General features: G+C 46.2%; 2 protein-coding genes across 4 annotated transcripts in view; both read left to right on the top strand.

Annotated features, from left to right (window-relative positions):
- Positions 1–1,000: 1,000 nt before the first annotated feature.
- On the top strand, positions 1,001–9,591 carry ZPR1 (ZPR1 zinc finger). 2 transcript variants are annotated; one of them, XM_086679054.1, is made up of 14 exons: positions 1,002–1,220; positions 1,397–1,558; positions 1,949–2,039; positions 2,417–2,487; positions 3,189–3,275; positions 3,419–3,541; positions 4,151–4,198; positions 4,363–4,429; positions 4,845–4,915; positions 5,656–5,745; positions 6,245–6,355; positions 6,999–7,085; positions 8,195–8,253; positions 8,988–9,591. In XM_086679054.1, the coding sequence occupies exons 1-14, from the start codon at positions 1,050–1,052 to the stop codon at positions 9,127–9,129; spliced, it is 1,380 nt and encodes a 459-aa protein (XP_086535180.1). In that variant the 5' UTR covers positions 1,002–1,049; the 3' UTR covers positions 9,130–9,591. The 2 variants fall into 2 exon arrangements, with proteins under 2 accessions (XP_086535182.1, XP_086535180.1); XM_086679056.1 differs by lacking the exon at positions 6,245–6,355 and having other exon boundaries at positions 1,001–1,220.
- A 1,727-nt stretch (positions 9,592–11,318) lies between these two features.
- Positions 11,319–17,684, top strand: part of BUD13 (BUD13 spliceosome associated protein) — a 274,914-nt gene continuing 268,548 nt past the window's right edge. The window contains exons 1-2 of one of the 2 annotated variants that reach the window (XR_015241331.1): positions 11,319–11,501; positions 13,855–13,948. Coding sequence is in view for 1 of the 2 variants with exons in the window: in XM_086679053.1 (XP_086535179.1) it covers positions 11,359–11,501; positions 13,855–13,948 (237 nt within the window). In the remaining variant the exon portion in view is untranslated. The remainder of the gene's footprint in view (positions 11,502–13,854; positions 13,949–17,684) is intronic. The other variant, XM_086679053.1, reaches the window with a different exon arrangement.

Genomic DNA, 17,684 nt, shown 5'->3' on the forward strand with positions numbered 1-17,684 from the left:
TCCTGAGGTGGCCTGTCTCCCTTGCTTCTGCTGTTCGAGATTTTGAATGGCTTTTTTATGATGGACCCTTTTCTTGGGACTTCCAAATCTTAAGCCCCCGTTCCCCATGTACACATTCACTCAGGGACAACAAATGTCCTCATAGATCCTTCTGGGAACTTGAAATTGGGGATGGGTGAAGTGGGGGGAAGAGGAAAGGGTAAATACACCCCGTCTGGCACCTTTGGGAATGTCCTGTCCAACACCTTTTCCTCCCCATGCAGCCTGCCTGGCACAGGGTTCTCAGTACCCCATATGAATTTGGCCTAATCATACCCACAGGCTGGACCTCTTCCCTGACACCCTAGATTTAGCAACAGAACTGGAGGAGAGGTGCCCAGGGAGAGGAGATACCAGAAAGGAAAGTTTACCAAAAAAAGAGTTGTTTTGTTGTTAATTAGGAAACTAGGAGGGGTGAGTCAGCCGGGGTTTGATGTGTTGGGGATGAGGGGGCGGGAGTAAAAATGAGGGCTGTGTATTTGAGGTTGGAATTTGGGCAGGTGTTATAAGGACAGAAATAGGGAGTGAGAACAGAAAGGGAGAGAGGGATTGAGGGACTGAGGGAGGGGGATCTATAGCCAAAGCAAATGTCTGGCCCAACAATGGAGTGGAGCCAGAGCCCAGGTTGGACCGCACCTCCTTGTGGGTACGGAGGGACAAGCCAAGCCTCTTGCCATCAAGGCTCTTGTATTTACGGACAATAATTAGAACCCTGTAGGATGGAGCTATTGCGAAGGAGCCAAACAGTGCCCTGGGTCTGAGAGGACGTCCTGCGGGGAAGCAACGCCTGAACTGAGGTGGAGGCAAAGCCTGAATCCGGCTGGCTTTGGAAGTCTGGACCATAGAATCCCAGCAGGGAGAAACCTTGCCAGACACCGTTCCCTAGGGTCCCAAATCTGCGGCCTCTTTAAGAAAAGACGGGGGCGACAGCTAGCGGAAGTGACGGAAGGGGGTGGGGCCACGAAAAGAGCGGAAGGCGGAAGTGGGGGCGTGAGCTGCGCGTGGTGGCGATGGCGGCTAGCGGGGCTGTGGAGCCTGGGGCCGCGGCGGCTACTGCAGCCCCCTCACCCGCTCCGGCCCAGGCTCCAGCCCCCGAGCACTTGTTCCGGCCCATCAGCGCCGAGGATGAGGAGCAGCAGCCCACTGAGATCGAGTCGCTGTGCATGAACTGTTACCGCAACGTGAGGCGGGGGCGCGGCCCCGGGCGGCGGGAGGTTGAGCTGAAGCGGGGAAGGGCGGTGGGGTCGGCGACCCAGGTAGGCCCAGTTGGAGACCCGGAGGCGAGGCACGCCCGCGGGTCGGTAGACGGGGAACTGGAGCTTCGTTGGTTCTTTCTAGCTGCTTTCTGCTTTCTCAGGGCACGACGCGCCTCCTGCTCACCAAGGTCCCCTTCTTCAGAGAAATAATCGTGAGCTCCTTTTCCTGTGAGCACTGTGGCTGGAACAACACGGAGATCCACTCGGCAGGCAGGATCCAGGATCAGGGAGTGCGCTACGCTTTGACCGTCAGGACCCAGGAGGTGAGAGGAGCCTAGAGCAGGTAGCCTAGTGTCCAAGAGAGGGCTTGGGGACTGGAGTCACAGCTCTGGTCTAGGCGGCGCGGCCACGAATGAATACCTCTAGGTGCCCAAGCCTGAGTTTCCTCCTTGGTAAAATGATGTTGGTGCTGTCAGATGTTCGGGTCAGATAAGGCTTGTGAAAGTGCTTTGTCATTTTGTCTTGTCAGAGGGAATGAAATGAGTAGTAGTTGTTATGAATAGTACTCTCAGCATTTGGGCAGCTGGGCTCATGCATGGCCTATTTGGTGGGAGTCGTCCGGACCCCCTGCTATGGACAGAGGAAGAAACTGCTGGGTATTTCCCGAGAAGCTGTACTGTTGACCTCTCTGGACTGAAAATTTTTCTGCCCAGGACATGAACAGAGAAGTGGTGAAAACGGACTCTGCCACCACAAGCATCCCAGAGCTGGATTTTGAAATTCCTGCCTTCACTCAGAAGGGAGGTAGGTATAAGATCAGGGTGGTTGGACTGTTCATTGTTCATGCCTGGCTACAATCTTGCTTTCTTGCAAGAACCCTAGTGCTGGGCCTGGTGGCTAGTATATGGGTTTGGGTGTGGTATTGCTGTGGTCTTCATTGGTTCAACATAAACTGAAAGCTAAGATAAAACAACTTGAGACAGTAGAGTGTGATAGACTGTAATGTGCATATTACAGAATGTTAGCGTCACTGTTGTTACAAATGAATAGAACCTTGTTCCAGGCCTCCTCATCTTACAGTTGAAATCAAAGCCCAGAGAGTTCAAGTGAATTGCTCAGAGTCATACAGGCATTTGATAGCATAGTCAAGACTCTCTTTGTCTTTTTTTCTTATTCACTAGCCCTGACCACCGTTGAAGGGTTGATCAGCCGTGCTATCTCTGGCCTGGAGCAGGATCAGCCCACACGAAGGGTAAGCTGGGGCTTTCTGATTGCAGCAACTCAAGCAGTAACGACATGTATACATATATATACGTATATACGTACGTATATATATGTATATATATATGTGTGTATACGTACATTTATGTATCCAAAGTGTTCAGCTTCCCATGTAGCTGAACTGTCTCTGATTAAATGTTGGAGAACTTTTGGGGGAAGCACACGGTGATGCCGTAGCTGCCAGGATGTTGTCTATTTTGCATCTACTATCTTTTCTACTTCCCTTTTCCCAGTGTAGATTCAGACTTCATCTCAGACAGGTAGGATGATACTACCTCTGAAGAGCCTTTCCTAATCCCCTTGGGTTCATCTCTACTTCCTGAGCGTTCCACTGTACCTTATATTTATTGTAAAGGAAGTAATATAATTGCATATTTAGTCATGTGTCTTCCTAACTGGCTGCGGAGCCCCATGAGAGGACTCTGGTTTATTTACTGTTGTATTTCTAAACTGGCGTGAGAGCCTGGGCTCTATACATGGTTGAATGAGTGAGAAATTGGATCTTGTTTGGCACAACCAAACTTACATGCTGTATCTTCTTGTGAAGTCTGAGTCTCTCTGTTCCCACTTATACTAAGACAGGTGGTGACTTCCTGATGGAGGTGGTGTGGGATTGACAGGGAGTGGGGTCTATCAGCAGGGCCAATGCTTTTTACCATCTGTTCATGTCAGGCAAACGAAGAAGCCGTAGCTGAAAGAATTGATGAGTTCATTGTCAGACTGAAAGAGCTAAAGCGAGTGGCCTCTCCTTTCACTCTGGTGAGTACTGAGGAACTCTGGGTTCCCTAGATTTAGGGGACGAGAGACCCTTAAGACTGGGATTTTTCCACTGGTGCCGGAGAGGTCTGATGGTAGGTGGAAGAGCATATGTGATTTCTTGTTGTAATGACTCCCTCCATCAGATCATTGATGATCCCTCAGGAAACAGCTTTGTGGAAAACCCACATGCTCCCCAGAAAGATCATGCCCTGGTGATCACACACTATAACCGGACTGTACAACAGGAAGAGATGCTGGGGCTCCAGGTAAGTAGACAGAAGAAGCCGGCAGAATGCTCTGGCATTATCTTGCTCTCTGGATTGCTTGGAATCAGTGGAATCTTCCTTTGTCATTGCTGCCCTGCGTACCCTATCTCCGCATGTCTGTGCGTCTCTTAGCTCATGTCAAGACTTAGGATAAACTAGGGGTGCCTGGGTGGCTCAGTCGGTTAAGCGTCCGACTTCGGCTCAGGTCATGATCTCCAAATTCATGAGTTTGAGCCCCGCATCAGGCTCTGTGCTGACAGCTCAGAGCCTGGAGCCTGCTTTGGATTCTGTGTCTCCCTCTCTCCCTGCCCTTCCCCACTTGTGTTCTTATCTCTCTCTGTCTCTCAAAAATAAATAAATGCAAAAAAAAAAAAAATTTTTTTTTTAAAAAGACTTAGGATAAACTGTACAACAAAGGTTGCTGGTGACTGTGATCCTATCTTAAGCTCTGTTCTTCCGTGGACTGGGGCTTTGCTTCCTGGTTTCTCTGTTAAATGCATATGGCCAGCCGACATACACAGGCCAGAATATTTTCTCTCACTCCGAGGCAGGGTGTTGGGAAGCTGGGGTGTATGCGCCAGCGTGTGATTTGTATCTCTGCTGCGCTAGGCTGAGGCACCAGAGGAGAAGCCAGAAGAGGAAGATCTCAGAAACGAAGTGAGTGCCATGGGCTGCTGCGGAGGAGGGAGCACGGCTGTGGGCGGAGGCTGGTGCTGCTCAGTCCCTCACCACCAACGTGGGTGGCGACTGCGTGCTCGTTCACCTACTGCGTGGTTTTAGCCGGAGCTGGGCTCACTCTCCGTCCCCATGTTGTGTTCCAGGTGCTGCAGTTCAACACAAACTGTCCAGAATGCAATGCTCCGGCTCAGACCAACATGAAACTAGTTCGTATCTTTTGTCAGGCAGTTGGGCTGCTCCTCCTGTAACTCGGGCACGAAGAGCGTATGCAGGCTGGGGAGGAGTCCTCCCTTCAGGGAAAGCATGTGTTTTATTCCAAGCGATGAGGAAGGTGTTGCCTTTGATGAGACTGTGCACCGTGGCTTTTGGGTTCAAAGAGAGAATGAGGCCATGGTTTTAGGGTCCTGTGTTTGACCTGAGTCCTATCTTCAATTATTTGTGAACAAGGATTGCTGTGGGTTGCAACGTTACCTTCTTCTGTAGAACTGCCTGAGTTAGGCTACTGCTTGTGACCTATTTCCTACAGTCCTAGGACTAGCAACTGTGTTGAAGGTTTGGATTTGTTCTTCCCCAGAAGGTGCTCTTGCTATCCTGGAAGCAGACTTCCTTAACTCCCGTCTTCCAGAAATCCCCCACTTTAAGGAGGTTATCATCATGGCTACCAATTGTGACAGCTGTGGCCATCGGACCAATGAGGTAACTCCTGTTTAACTTTGATCTGTCCTAAATCTGCTTTGGGATGAAGTGGGAGGAAGCTGGGTCTTTCTCTTGGATTTAAGGCAGGGTGAGGAGTCCTTGAAGGAACTGGGAATTAAGAAAAAAAGTTAGACTATAACTCATTAAAGACATTCAAGATCGGTTATATGGAAGAGAGAGGTGTGCTCGCTCTTTTTTTTTTTTGAGAGACCCTTTTTTTGACCCACCTCTTAAAGGATTGGAAGTGCAGGGATTGGAAGTGCAGGGAAACAGATTTTGACTCAATAATAAAAAACTTTCTAGCTCTTTCTGAAAATAGAATTGGCTGCCTTGGAGGGTTGTACATTACCTTTCCCTGAGTGTACCCAAGCGAAAGCTGGTTAAATTCTTACTGTTTTTAAAGCTATTTAAATTCTGAACCCAGAATATTATAAGGTGCATCCACATGTTACATGCGGTTGAAAGTCCCTTTCAACCTGAAGAGTCAGTTTTTTTTTTCAAAGGCAAATTCAGAGTTTGGTGGCAATTTGGGGTAAGTTTTGGCAGGCTCCCGGCCAGCTCTTGGTGGCTTCGGTTTGGGTGACTGCCACCCCTGCTAGTTTACAAGGCTCTGTCCTTGGTAGCTGTTAGTGGGCCTGATTGGAGGTCAACCCCCCCCCCCCCGCTTCTGAGGTCTCCCAGGCCCTAGGGGAGGATCCCATCTTCTCTGCTGCTGTTCCTGACCACTGTTGTCTGTGCAGGTGAAATCTGGAGGTGCAGTAGAACCCTTGGGCACCAGGATCACCTTCCACATCACACATCCCTCAGATTTGACGAGAGACGTGCTCAAGGTAACATCCTGCTTGGAAAAGTGTCTGTCTGCCTCGCATAGCTGTCTCTATCTAGGGGAAATTGCCTTTTTAAAATTACATCTTGGGATCGTGTGGTACCACCTAACTTCCCTGGGTTTCAGGATCCCTGAGTTTCAGGATCCCTGAGTAGAGTTAATCCATGCTAGGCAGTACAGATTCAGAAGGTGACCCATAAACTCTCTCTGATGACTTGGCAGCTTTATGCTTCCAGTGTCTGTAAGGGCTCTTGTCTCTGGTCTTTAATGACAGGATACTTGGCAACTTGGAGCCATGACTCAGAATGTCGCTTTATTAGGGTGGTTCCATTTCTGTGGTTTACACGGAGAGGCATGAGCCTGGCTTTAACTGGAGAGTCGGAGAGAACGGGGCAGGTTTCTCCCCAGACTGTCACTGGCAGTATTAATTTGGCAGGAGGACTCTGGTTAGCTTTTTCTAAGAGGCTTCTGTTCTCAAGCCTAATTTGACTCTCATCTCCCAGTCTGAGACGTGTAGTGTGGAAATCCCAGAGCTGGAATTTGAACTGGGAATGGCCGTCCTCGGGGGCAAGTTCACCACACTGGAGGGGCTACTGAAAGACATCCGGGAACTGGTGAGTTGCCTGAGTATAGCGCAAGGCCGCTTCAGCAGTGTGGCTGTGAGGAGGGGGCTAGAAGGCTTCACACGCCCTGGTTTTTGGAGCTCTTAACTGGGGGTTTCTTTGCCTTAAAGCTGATTTTGAGAGACTTAAATATTAGTTTGGGTTGTGAAGATAAGTTGACGGGAAATTCTGAATGGAAACTCTCAGGCTTACCTCTAGAACAATGTAGGCATTTTGTAGTTTTGGGTAAGTCACTCATTTCACTGTAAAATGTGGGGAGGAGGGTCCTTCCAGAACCTGAAACTCCCCAACATGTATAGGCATGTATGTTGATTTAGCCCATATATTTATTCTCTTGAGTCATTTCACTTACCTGATTCTCAGTCGTCAGGCATTTTGTCTTTATAAATTATACTTTGCATTTCTTTTTCAAACTGGAACGAGAGTTTGTGCCGTCAGGACATTTTATAGTTTGTGTTTCATATTGCCAGTTGTCATCTTGGCAGGTTAATCTCTGTATTCTTAGCAGTGGCCGCCTAGGTCAGGATGGTGGTGTGGAAACCTAGGCTTCCCCGACTGGGCCCCGTCCTGCCATTCCCCACGAGCTTAATGGTCAAACCTGGTATTCTAGCAGTTTGGATGCCGATTATTGCAGGTGACCAAGAACCCCTTCACACTGGGTGACAGTTCCAATCCTGGCCAGATGGAGAAACTGCGGGAGTTCAGCCAGAAGTTAGACCAGGTGAGTTGATTCTGGCCCTTCGGTGCGTGTGTTCCTGGGGTGCCAGTGGGCAAGAGGCCACATACCCTGTCCTGCCACCTTCTAAACACCTAACCAACTTGTTGGGGATTCTCGTGGTTTCCGATAGGCCGTGTCCTCTTCTTTCTTGGTTTTCTCCCTTGTTTTGTTGGAGCGCTTTATTAGTAGCTGCAGTTGGGTTTTTCATGTTTTTCATTTATACTACTTTTCCAAGAGTTTTTTTTTCTTTTTTTTTTTTTTTTTTTTTTCGGGTTTTGGAATACTCTCCCTCCTCCCTCCCTTTTCCAAGTAATATCCTGTTGTTTTAAGGATGTAGTGTTTTTTTTCTCATGAGAATGTTGATGTTGGTTTGTATTTTTTTGATGTTTTATTTTCCTTGCATAGTTTCCATTTCCTTTTAAGTTGTTTTTTTTTTTTTTTTTTTTCCATTTAACTTTCTGTCTTTCAAAGGTTGGGGCTTTGCTCGGGTAGCTGATAGTCCTTGTCAACTTAAAAGCAGAGGGCTGAAACACCAGCGTGGAGGTGAATCTCACTCACGTCGGGCTCCTTGTAGGGGGAGTTACCTTAGCCCTTTGTTGAGCTATAAAACCCCAGTGCCAGTGTCATGAGGTTTTCCCTCTTGGGCTTCTCACCCCATCAGTGGGTATTCCATTTCCTGGCCTGAGGAGGACTACTTGGCTGGCAGTGTTCTGAGAGCTGAGTGTGGGAATAGGGCTGGGTATGTACGTCTGTTTCTAATAACAACACGTTCTTAACCTCCCGGTCTTGCTTCCTGTCCCTCCATCCTTCAACTAGGCTGGCGCCCCCTAGGCCATAGTGTGAATCCTGCAGTTTTCTGATGGGGTGGAGGGAGAAGGGGCCTATGTGGAATGGGAGATGAGATCCAGGATGTCACATTGCTTCTTAAGTAACTTCCATACAGCCTTTATTTTAGGTCTTCTCTGCTCCACTTTGAGAGGTACCTCATTTCAGCAGTTTCTAAAACTTTTGGGGATTCTGCCACGTAAATTGGGTTGGTTCTTGTCTGGTAGACCAGCCCCTTCCTACTAGGAGGGATGTAAAATTTATGTGCTGTATTCTCTTTCGTTTAGATCCTTGAGGGTAACATGAAGGCCCACTTTATTATGAATGATCCAGCAGGAAACAGCTACTTGCAGGTACAGTCGACCTTCCCTAATAGTTAACAGAGAACTATTTTCTGACCTTCCTTGAATATGTATTATTTCTCTAGAAGCTGGAGACGTGATTCTAAATGAACTGCTCTTTATCACTGAACCTCTTATATATTAGAATTTGAGACCTCTTAGAATTTGAGACCTAAGGAAGTGAGGGCAGGCAGGAGAGACTGTAAGTGTGTGTCAAGAGGGGGGGAAAAAAAGCTACTCCTAGGCTCCTTCTTTCTCTAGTTTAGCTCTTGTCCCTAGCAATGGAGTTGTCATTTTGCAATCTAATTGTGGAGTGAGGAGAAATGGTGCCTTGTCCAGAGGCTGAAATAGGACACCGGAGAGGCTTTAAACTGACTGGAGAGATATTCTGGTGATTTATAATAACTTTAACATTTATTGAGCAGTTTTTGTTGGTCAGGCAGAACTGTTTAAGGTCTCTCTATGATTAAGACTGTTGCTATACTCTTCATAAGAAGGTGCAGATAGAAAGTTTTTTAGACAGACTGTTACCTAATTCTGTCTAGGGCTGGAGGGTCCCATTCTTGGGACTCTGTTGGGTTCTGTTGCTGCTCGCTAGTTGAGACTAGCTATGGGGAATTGGAGGCCTTTAGAATAAAAAAACTCATTAAGTTTTTGGGAAGGTGGGAGTTGGAAGCCACCTGGTGGGGTGAGGGGGCAGATAGCTGGGTGGCACAGGCACTGATTGTCTGTCCTTGACCTTGCAGAATGTGTATGCACCTGAAGATGATCCTGAGATGAAGGTGGAGCATTATAAGCGCACGTTTGACCAAAACGAGGAGCTAGGGCTCAATGACATGAAGACAGAGGGCTATGAGACAGGCCTGGCCCCACAGCGGTAGTAGTGGATGGTTCCCGAGCCCGCCTCCAGTGCTGCTCAGACCAAGGGGCTGTTTATTAGTATTGGGAAAGGCTGGGGGTGTCCTCCCCACCAGGCCTTGCCCATGTTGCGGGGAGGACACCTGGTCTGAGTCAGAGATGTGGGCACAGTCTGTGAACAGTTTGTCACAGAAGTGCAAGCCTGTTGGACCGTATTTTGGATGTTTTGAATTGGCCTGGGAAGAAACCCAGAAATGAACCATGGGGCATGTCATCATCGCTTTTTTTCCTGTCGAGTATTTACCCTCCCTCCACATAATGCTTTTGCTAGGGTTGGAACTCTGCAGATGGAAAACAGCGATATCTGGAGTTTGGGAGTTGGTTGGGGAATAGAAAATACTGGCTTTCAACAGGAAAAGAGTCTTTTGAGGGGAGGGAGTCAGCACAGGAGAAGTTCTCATTAAAATGATGGCTTTCCAACAGGATTGGCCTCCGAATTCACTCTGTCCTTGTTTGATACTATGCTGGTAGAATTCAATTTCCTGAGGAAAATTTTTCCCCAGGGTAGCCAATTTGGGGATTGGAGATGACATTTCATTCATTCCTTCAGTAGATGTTTGAGTGCTTCCTTTGGGCCAGGCATACCACAGAACTGAACAAAATAAAGCCCTCCAGCCATGGGGCTTAAAGTGGATTTTTGAGGTCAAGTCCATAATTCCTGCATTTGCTTTACCAGATGCAGCTAATAAACTAGAGGGCAAAGCTCAGACAGTGCCACTGGGCATAAATTTAATCCTGCTCAACTGCCCTTTGGGGTAGCTAGGGTTGGGGTCTGAGCTTGGGACTTGTCAGGCCAAAGTGAGTAGGAAGGGAGTGGTAGAACTGGAGACATGGGCAGGAGATGGGTTGATGGGGCGGAGAGGGTGATACTGGTAATGCTTGTTGGAGCAGAAGGAGGAAGCATTCAGATGCCTGCTGACAGCAGGGCAGAGGCAGGGCTCTGCTGTTCAGTTAGATCCACCGAAGTGGACTAGAAGCCAACACAGGGCTGTGTCTGGAGGGGGACCCATGGGGCCCTCCAGCTAATGAAGCCCTATATCAGTCCAGTATCCCTCTCCCACAAGCCCTCAGAGACATAGTCTGCCTTCCTTCCTGGGCCTGAGCTGGACCTCTCAGGATAAGCCAGTGGCTAAAAGTTTATGCATGCACCTATTTTAATACATGTATTTTTTGAACATGTAGCCTGAATTCTGAGTACTTACAAAGTATAACAAGCCTTCTTGACTAATATACTGTCACAGATTGACAAAAATTTATCATGAGATAAGGAAAATGAGCTAATATTTTATTTCAAAAACTTTGGATTTACCTCTTGCACCTCACTTTGCTCGCCTCTTAGCTCTGTTCCCAAGGGTCATGTTTTGGCTGTGTGAAGTTAGGGCAACTTCCTTAACCTCACCAGGCTTCTGTTTTCTCATTTGTGAAACATACTTGAGAATGAGAATTCAACCTCTCTAGCTTCCCTGGTTTGCTATGCTGAAAGTAGAAACAAGTCCTTTTCATTGGAAAGATTCTAGGCAAGCGATAGGGGCCACCTATGATATCAAACACGGGGAAGTTCGGGGGTTGGAAACCATGTTTTTTCACAGTAATTACACTGGGTTTGGAATTCCTGACTTCCTCTTGAGTCGTTCTTAGAAGCCTATTAGAGCTAAACTCCCCCACCTAAACCTATACTAATACAAATAACTGGTAATATGTACTGGGCGCTAGACACTTTTCTAAGCACTTCACGCAGTAATAGTATCTCGTTCCTCCCAACCACGCAGTTAGGTGCCATTCTCCCCATTTTGTTAAATGACTTGCCCAAGGTCCTACAGCTAGGAAGTCAACGGAGCCCCGACTCCATACTCTGCCCCTCCAGGGCCCCTGTCCTTGACACTGGTGCTTCTGAAGTTGCCTTGGGCAGAGATCTTGTTCCGGTCGTGGTGGTGGCCTCGTGCTGGTGCACCACCTGTTGAAAAAGCAGATGGATAGACGCACGCAAAACCATCGTTGCGTTGGCGGAGGGACGCCGGACGTGGCTGCGCCCCTCGTCACCCCGCGGACGCGCTCTCGTGTCATCCCAGGCCGTTCTCACAGCTCTTCACCACTTCCGGTCCCGGCCCCGCCTCCTCAAGGCCTCTCCGTGCGTTTTGCGTTCAAGAATTTTGTCCCCAGCGCCGCGCCGTCTCTCCGCCCCCGTCGCTGCCATGGCGGCAGCTCCGCCGGTCTCCAAGGCCGAGTACCTGAAGCGTTATTTGTCTGGGGCAGGTGCCGGCGTCGATGGGGCTTCTGAGTCGGGTCGCAGGCGTCGCAGAAAGCGGCCGAAGCCTGGCGGGGCCGGCGGCAAGGGGTGAGTTGGCTCTGGCGGGGCGGGGCCTGAGGCGACTCGCCGCCCCTCTCCCCAACTCCGCCCTCGGCCGGCGCTTCCCCATCTCCGGGCCGCCCGCCCCGCTCCTCGCCGGGCTCGTCCGGCCGGAGCCCGGAGCCCCGCTCTGGCGCCCTGCGCACCCCTCGCGCCCCTGGGCGGTATCTTCGACGTCTCCAGCCCGGCTGTAACTTTCCTCTTTTCCCGCCCTCGTAGCGTTCCTTCCACTCCAGTAGAGAATGAGTATCTTGCCTTGAGAATAATGGTGGAGCTCATCCAAAGCCTCCGTGTTTGGGTATTTAGGGCCCAGAACCTGTCTGTGGGGTTCAGCAATCCCAGGGACTCCGGTTCTGAGTGAGAGACCTAGGCTTACTTCCTGTTGGTCTTCATAGTGTTGCTATTAACAGTTCTTGTCATGCACCAGATGCTGGTCTAAGTACTTTAGACGTAGATGAATTTATTTAAGCTTTATGATACTACCACGAAGTTGGTATTCTTAATATCCCCATTGTTCAAATGAGAAAACTTTGTAGCCCGCTGTACTGGGTTGAATAGTGCCCTTCCCTCGTTCATGTCCCCTCAGAGCCTCAGAATGTGATATTCTTTGGAAATAGTGCCTTTACAGATGTAATTGGTTAAGATGTGGTCCTAGTGGATTACGACGGGTGCTAAATCCAGTATGACTGTGTCCTTTTAAGAAGAGGGAAACTTGGGCGTGGGGGGAGGCATAGGGAGAACACAGCCTTGTGAAGATGGAGGCTGAGATTGGACTGGGTGTAGGCTGCCACTAGCTAGGGTATGCCTGGGGCTATCCGAAGTCAAGGAAATGTCCTCCCTTAGAGCCTTCCCAGTGGGCATTACCTTGCGGACGCCTTGGCTTTAGACTTCAGGCCTCCAGAACTGTGAGGGAATAGTTTCTGTTGTTTTGAGCCACCCACCTTGTGGTACTTTGTTAGGTAGCCCTAGGGAACCAATATGCCCAGTTCCAAAGAACAAATCCATTTCCTTTCCTGATTTGATTCTTGCCTATTCTCGCTTTCTGTCTTCCTGCCCTCCTGACTTGGGTGGATTCTTTGGAGACAGTGCCGTGCAGTGAAACTAGCTTGAGCTTTGGAGTAACACCACAGTTTGAGTCCGAGCTGTGCCACTTTGTGAGCTGTGTGGCTGTGGGCCGGACACGTCGTCTCTCTACGCCTGTTTCCTCATCTTTAAAATAGAGTAATAATTGGAGCGTCTGGGTGGCTCAGCCGATTGAGCGTCCGACTTCAGCTCAGGTTGTGATCTCATGGTTCGTGGGTTTGAGCTCCACATCAGGCTCGCCGTTGTCAGCCTGTCCGCACAGAGCCCACTTCAGATCCTCTGTCTTCCTCTCTCTGCCCCTCCCCCGCTGTGCTACCCCATAATAAATAAAAGAGAGTAATAATGATAGCATTTTATGGTTATGATTAGAGGTGTATAAAGTAGAGGTGCCTGGATGTGTCAAGCGTCTGATTGTGGCTCAGGTCATGATCTCACAGTCGTGAGTTCGACCCCTGTCTTGGGCTCTGTGTTGACACCTCAGAGCCTGGAGCCTGTTTCAGCTTCTGTGTGTCTCTCTTTCTCTGCCCGTCCTCTGCTGGCACTCTGTCTCTCTCTCTCTCAAAAATAAATAAACATCAAACAAGATTTAGAGGTGTATAAAGTGATACTGGCTTTTCAAACAGAACTGTTCACATTATGGCAGTCATTGTTATTTATTTGGACTCATCCATGGTTTGTGTGACAGACGTTTATTCAGTATGCACTTCCTATGCCAGTTACTTCAGGGCGTTGAGGCTATCCCTGTGAATGAGAAGGCCTAGTCCCCATTCTGGCGGACCTTATTGTTTAATGGGGATACAGGCTTTAAACGTCTAATTACACAACGAATTGATTTATTTTCTTTGCATTAATGCAATGAAAGTATTCCAAGGATGTGTAACATAGGTTCTTAGTTGAGGGAAATAAGGGGAGAAGTTAAGGAAGACATGCTCCGGGAAGTTAAATGTATGCTAGGATCTTAAGAATGAGTAAGAATTTTCCAGTAAAGAACGAGAAGAGTAGGTCAGACAGAGGGAAGGAACTGCTTATGTGAAAACTGATGTGGTAAGGAATTTGGTTCATTCCAGGCACCAAAAGTGAGGTAGTGAACTGGTGGAGGCAGGGGTACCAGATGAAGTGGGCCATATAGGCAAAGACTGGACCTTGCAGAATCTTGTAGGATTTTGACCTCTATGCTACAATCTGTAGTGTTTGTAGGCTGTTATCCAAGATTGATTCTTCTTCTTCTTCTTTTTTTTTTTTTTTTTTTAACATTTAGAATGCGGATCGTGGATGATGATGTGAGCTGGACATCTATTTCCACCACTAAACCGGAAAAGGAGGAAGAGGAAGATGATGGAGATTTGCCTGTGGTATGTATCTTTTGAGTCTGTGATGAGGACTTTGAAATGCAAGCCTGTCTCTCAGTCTCCATTCCCAGTACAGGGTAGATTTATAAGGGGGAACGTTGAGGGCAGAAAAGGGGTGACACTTTTCAAAGAGCTATTTTTATTTATTTTTTTTATTTTTTTATTTTGAGAAAGTGAGAGAACACAGGAGGGGCAGAGAGAGAGGGATAGAGAGAGAATCCCACACAGGCTCTGCACTGTCAGCCTGGAGCCTGATGCAGGGCTCGAACCCATGAACCGTGAGATCATGAGCTGAGCTGAAGTCAAGAGTCAGACACTTAACTGACTGAGCCACCTAGATGCCTGTCAAAGATGCTTTAAAGTAGTCTTCTTTGATGATGCCTGTGCACTGTTTTCTTTGTTTATGGAGGGCCCTGTTAGCCTGGGAATGGGAACTAATCCCAGAGTGGCAAAATTTCTCAACATCAGCAATAGAATATGTTTACGATTAGCCATAGTTCAGTTTATTGGAATGTACCTTGCAAACAGTGTTCAGGTTCAGTTACAGGAAACTTATTTGCTCCTTGTTTTTCATTGATTCAACGAAGTTTAAAATGGTATACTTTTGTCGAAGTATTGTGGATACGTAGGTTAATAAAACCTAGTGTCTGTACTTTAGAGATGATACCCTAGATGGGAGACAGAATTTCAAATAATTTCAACAATGTGATAAATGGTGGAGAGACATTTCACATATGTACCAAGTGCTATTAGAGCACAGGGAAAGTGGCACATTTTTTTATTCTCCTGGGAGATTCTATCAAGGAAGTAAATAAATATCCAAACTGAGTTTTGAAGGATGAGTAAGAACCAAGTGGACAAACGGATAGGCAAATAATCTTGAATTAGTACCGTCATGGAAACTTTGCTGAGAAACGAGGTGAAAAGGAGAGCTGTTCTTGGGCTGTATTGCACTAAAGTTGTAAAAATGAATTCCTGATGAGTATATTGAGTGTTGATGTCCAGCATATTCTGTAGTACATCATCTAAGAGAAAATTTATCAGTAATTAGAAGGGAAATAGTGGGGTGCCTGGCTGGCTCAGCCAGTAGAGCGAGTGGCTTTTGATCTTAGGGTTTTGAGTTTGAGCCCCATGTTGGGTGTAGAGATTACTTTAAAAACAAAAGAAAAGGAAGAAGGGAAGTAGTGATCATAAGTGACCAATTAAGTTTCAGTCAGAACCAGTCAATTAATGTTTACAAAATTTTTTTTATGTTATAAAAGCAATACATAATTTTTTAAATGTTTATTTTTATTTTTAAGTAATCTCTACACCCAGTGTGAGGCTCAAACTCACAACCCCCAGATCAAGAGTCACGTGTTCTACTGACGGAGCCACCTAGGCACTCCAAAAGCAATACATATTAATTGTAGAATATTTGGAAATTATAAGAAAGTTTACAATTCTGAAAATAATACAATAATCACTTATACTGTGACTATCCAGAGATGGCAACTGCTCCCATTTGGATGCCCGTCTCTTTAATCCATAGATAATACAGACTTCTGTTTTATTTATTTATTTATTTATTTATTTATTTATTTATTTATTTAAAATTTTTTTTTTCAACGTTTTTATTTATTTTTGGGACAGAGAGAGACAGAGCATGAATGGGGGAGGGGCAGAGAGAGAGGGAGACACAGAATCGGAAACAGGCTCCAGGCTCCGAGCCATCAGCCCAGAGCCCGACGCGGGGCTCGAACTCCCGGACCGCGAGATCGTGACCTGGCTGAAGTCGGACGCTTAACCGACTGCGCCACCCAGGCGCCCCTATTTTTTAAGATATAATTGAGATCATACTGAATTATGGTTTTGGAGCTTGCTCTTTCATTTAATAATATGTTGTGAATACTTTAGTGAGACTTTAAAATATTCTTTGAGAATGTGATTTTTAGTGGTTTCAGTGGTAGTTCATTGTATACATTAATTTAACCTGTTCTCTTACTGGATGTATGGATTGTTTTCTGTTTTGAAATATAGCGCTTTGAGAAACCTCTTGTGCATAAATCATTGTAGAAATCTGTTTATTTCTTTATCCCCACAAAGTGGAAATAATAGGTTAGAAAGTATGGTCCTTTTGAGCTGTATTCTCGTATTGTTTTCCAAACGGTGGTACCAGTTTCTTCTTCCCCTACAGTTGTTTGAGAATGCCATTTTCCCCATTTCTTCATCAATACTGGAGCATTATTTACAACAACAGAAATAATAGTGAACTTATGCCAGTTTGCAGGTGAACAATGGTATTGTTTCTTAGAAAAATAGTGAATAATTTTTTTCCTATGTTTATAGGGCATTCGTATTTTATGAATTTTTTGGTATTTTTTCCATTGTTTAGAAAATTGGACTTAAAATTTTCTTTCATTGATTTGGTATTTATGTAATACAATATATTACCTGTCTTACCTGTTATAGATATATTTTATTATTTGTTTTTTCATTTATAGTAGTTTTGACATTTAAAAATTTTAATTTCTATAGTCAAGTCTGTTAATTTTCCTTTACGATACTGTCTTTTGCTCTTATGATTGCCTTAAAACCTGAACGAGGAAGGCTTTAGCTCCACTCCTCTCTACTCTGGTTAAAACAGGTCTTGATTATTGAATTCATTTTTGTTACTGCAAGACCATCGCCACCACTAGTAACAATGGCAAAATAATTAGGACAAGTACGATAGCAGTGGGAGCACAAGAATAATACGTGTAATTTATTGAGCATTTACCATGTCCCAAGCTGCTTAGCTTACATGAATTAGCTCACTGAATCCTCATAGCAATCCTTTGAGTCCTTTCACAAATGAGGAAATCGAGGCTTAGAGAAAATAACTTGCCAAAGGCTGCACACATTTTCAGTGGCAGAGCTGGTGATTAGATCTCAATTCATCTTGCTTGAATTCAAGCCTGTGCTTTTATTACCTGGTAAGATATCTCAAAACCAGGTTACTTGAGGAGTGATGCAGAGAAATAGAGGTGAATTATGACCTGGGTTTGGAGTTCAGTTCTGCCACTTGCTGGCTTGTGACATTGAGAAATTTACTTAACTTCTCTGAGTCTTAGTTTGTTCTTTATTAGTGTGGAACCTTTCTTTGCAGGCCTGTTGTGAGGATTGAGTGAGATAATATAAGTAAACCCCAAACACAGTACCTGGCACATGGTTGCTACTCTTTAACTAGAATTTATTACACCAGCCATCTTTGACAGTCTGTTTTGTGGAAAGGTGCATCAGTTGCATCAGGGTCAGAACTAGGGTTACTGGAAAGACGTTACAGGAAAGTCGGTACAGGTCCAATAAAACTAAGGACTTTCTAGCACTGCCCCCAAATACAATGCACTATCTTGTAATATAATGAGTTCCCTGTCTGTAAATTAATTGGGTCCCTGTCAGGGAGGGACTGGGTGAGTGATCATTTGTCGAGGATACAAGAATATTCCAGATTTGTTTGGGAATTTCGATGATCTGAAATGTTTTTATCCCTTAAAGATTCTGTGATTCTGTGTACTTCTTAATGATTTCTTTTGGTTGGATTTAAGAAGATCTGTCATTGTGACTACCTCTGACAACAAAGGTTTCATAAGGAGCCTGAAGCCCTTGATGAGCGATAGGAGTGCCAGGGAGCCGGCCTGTATTGTCACTCTGGACATAACATAAAAGTAGAAAGGTGAAAGGAATTTAGCTTTTAGCTTCCCTGGGGCAGTTGTGCACC

Source organism: Puma concolor, chromosome D1, assembly GCF_028749965.1.
Source record: "Puma concolor isolate L17-30 chromosome D1, mPumCon1.1.hap2, whole genome shotgun sequence".
Lineage (NCBI taxonomy): Eukaryota > Metazoa > Chordata > Mammalia > Carnivora > Felidae > Puma > Puma concolor.

Bases quoted from the DNA above. Each gene is read 5' to 3' on its own strand.
- ZPR1 (XM_086679054.1), top strand. From the start codon at position 1,050: ATGGCGGCTAGCGGGGCTGTGGAGCCTGGGGCCGCGGCGGCTACTGCA. The intron at 3,542-4,150 runs GTAAGTAGACAG...CTGCTGCGCTAG, and splicing joins AAGAGATGCTGGGGCTCCAG to GCTGAGGCACCAGAGGAGAA. The intron at 6,356-6,998 runs GTGAGTTGCCTG...CGATTATTGCAG, and splicing joins TGAAAGACATCCGGGAACTG to GTGACCAAGAACCCCTTCAC.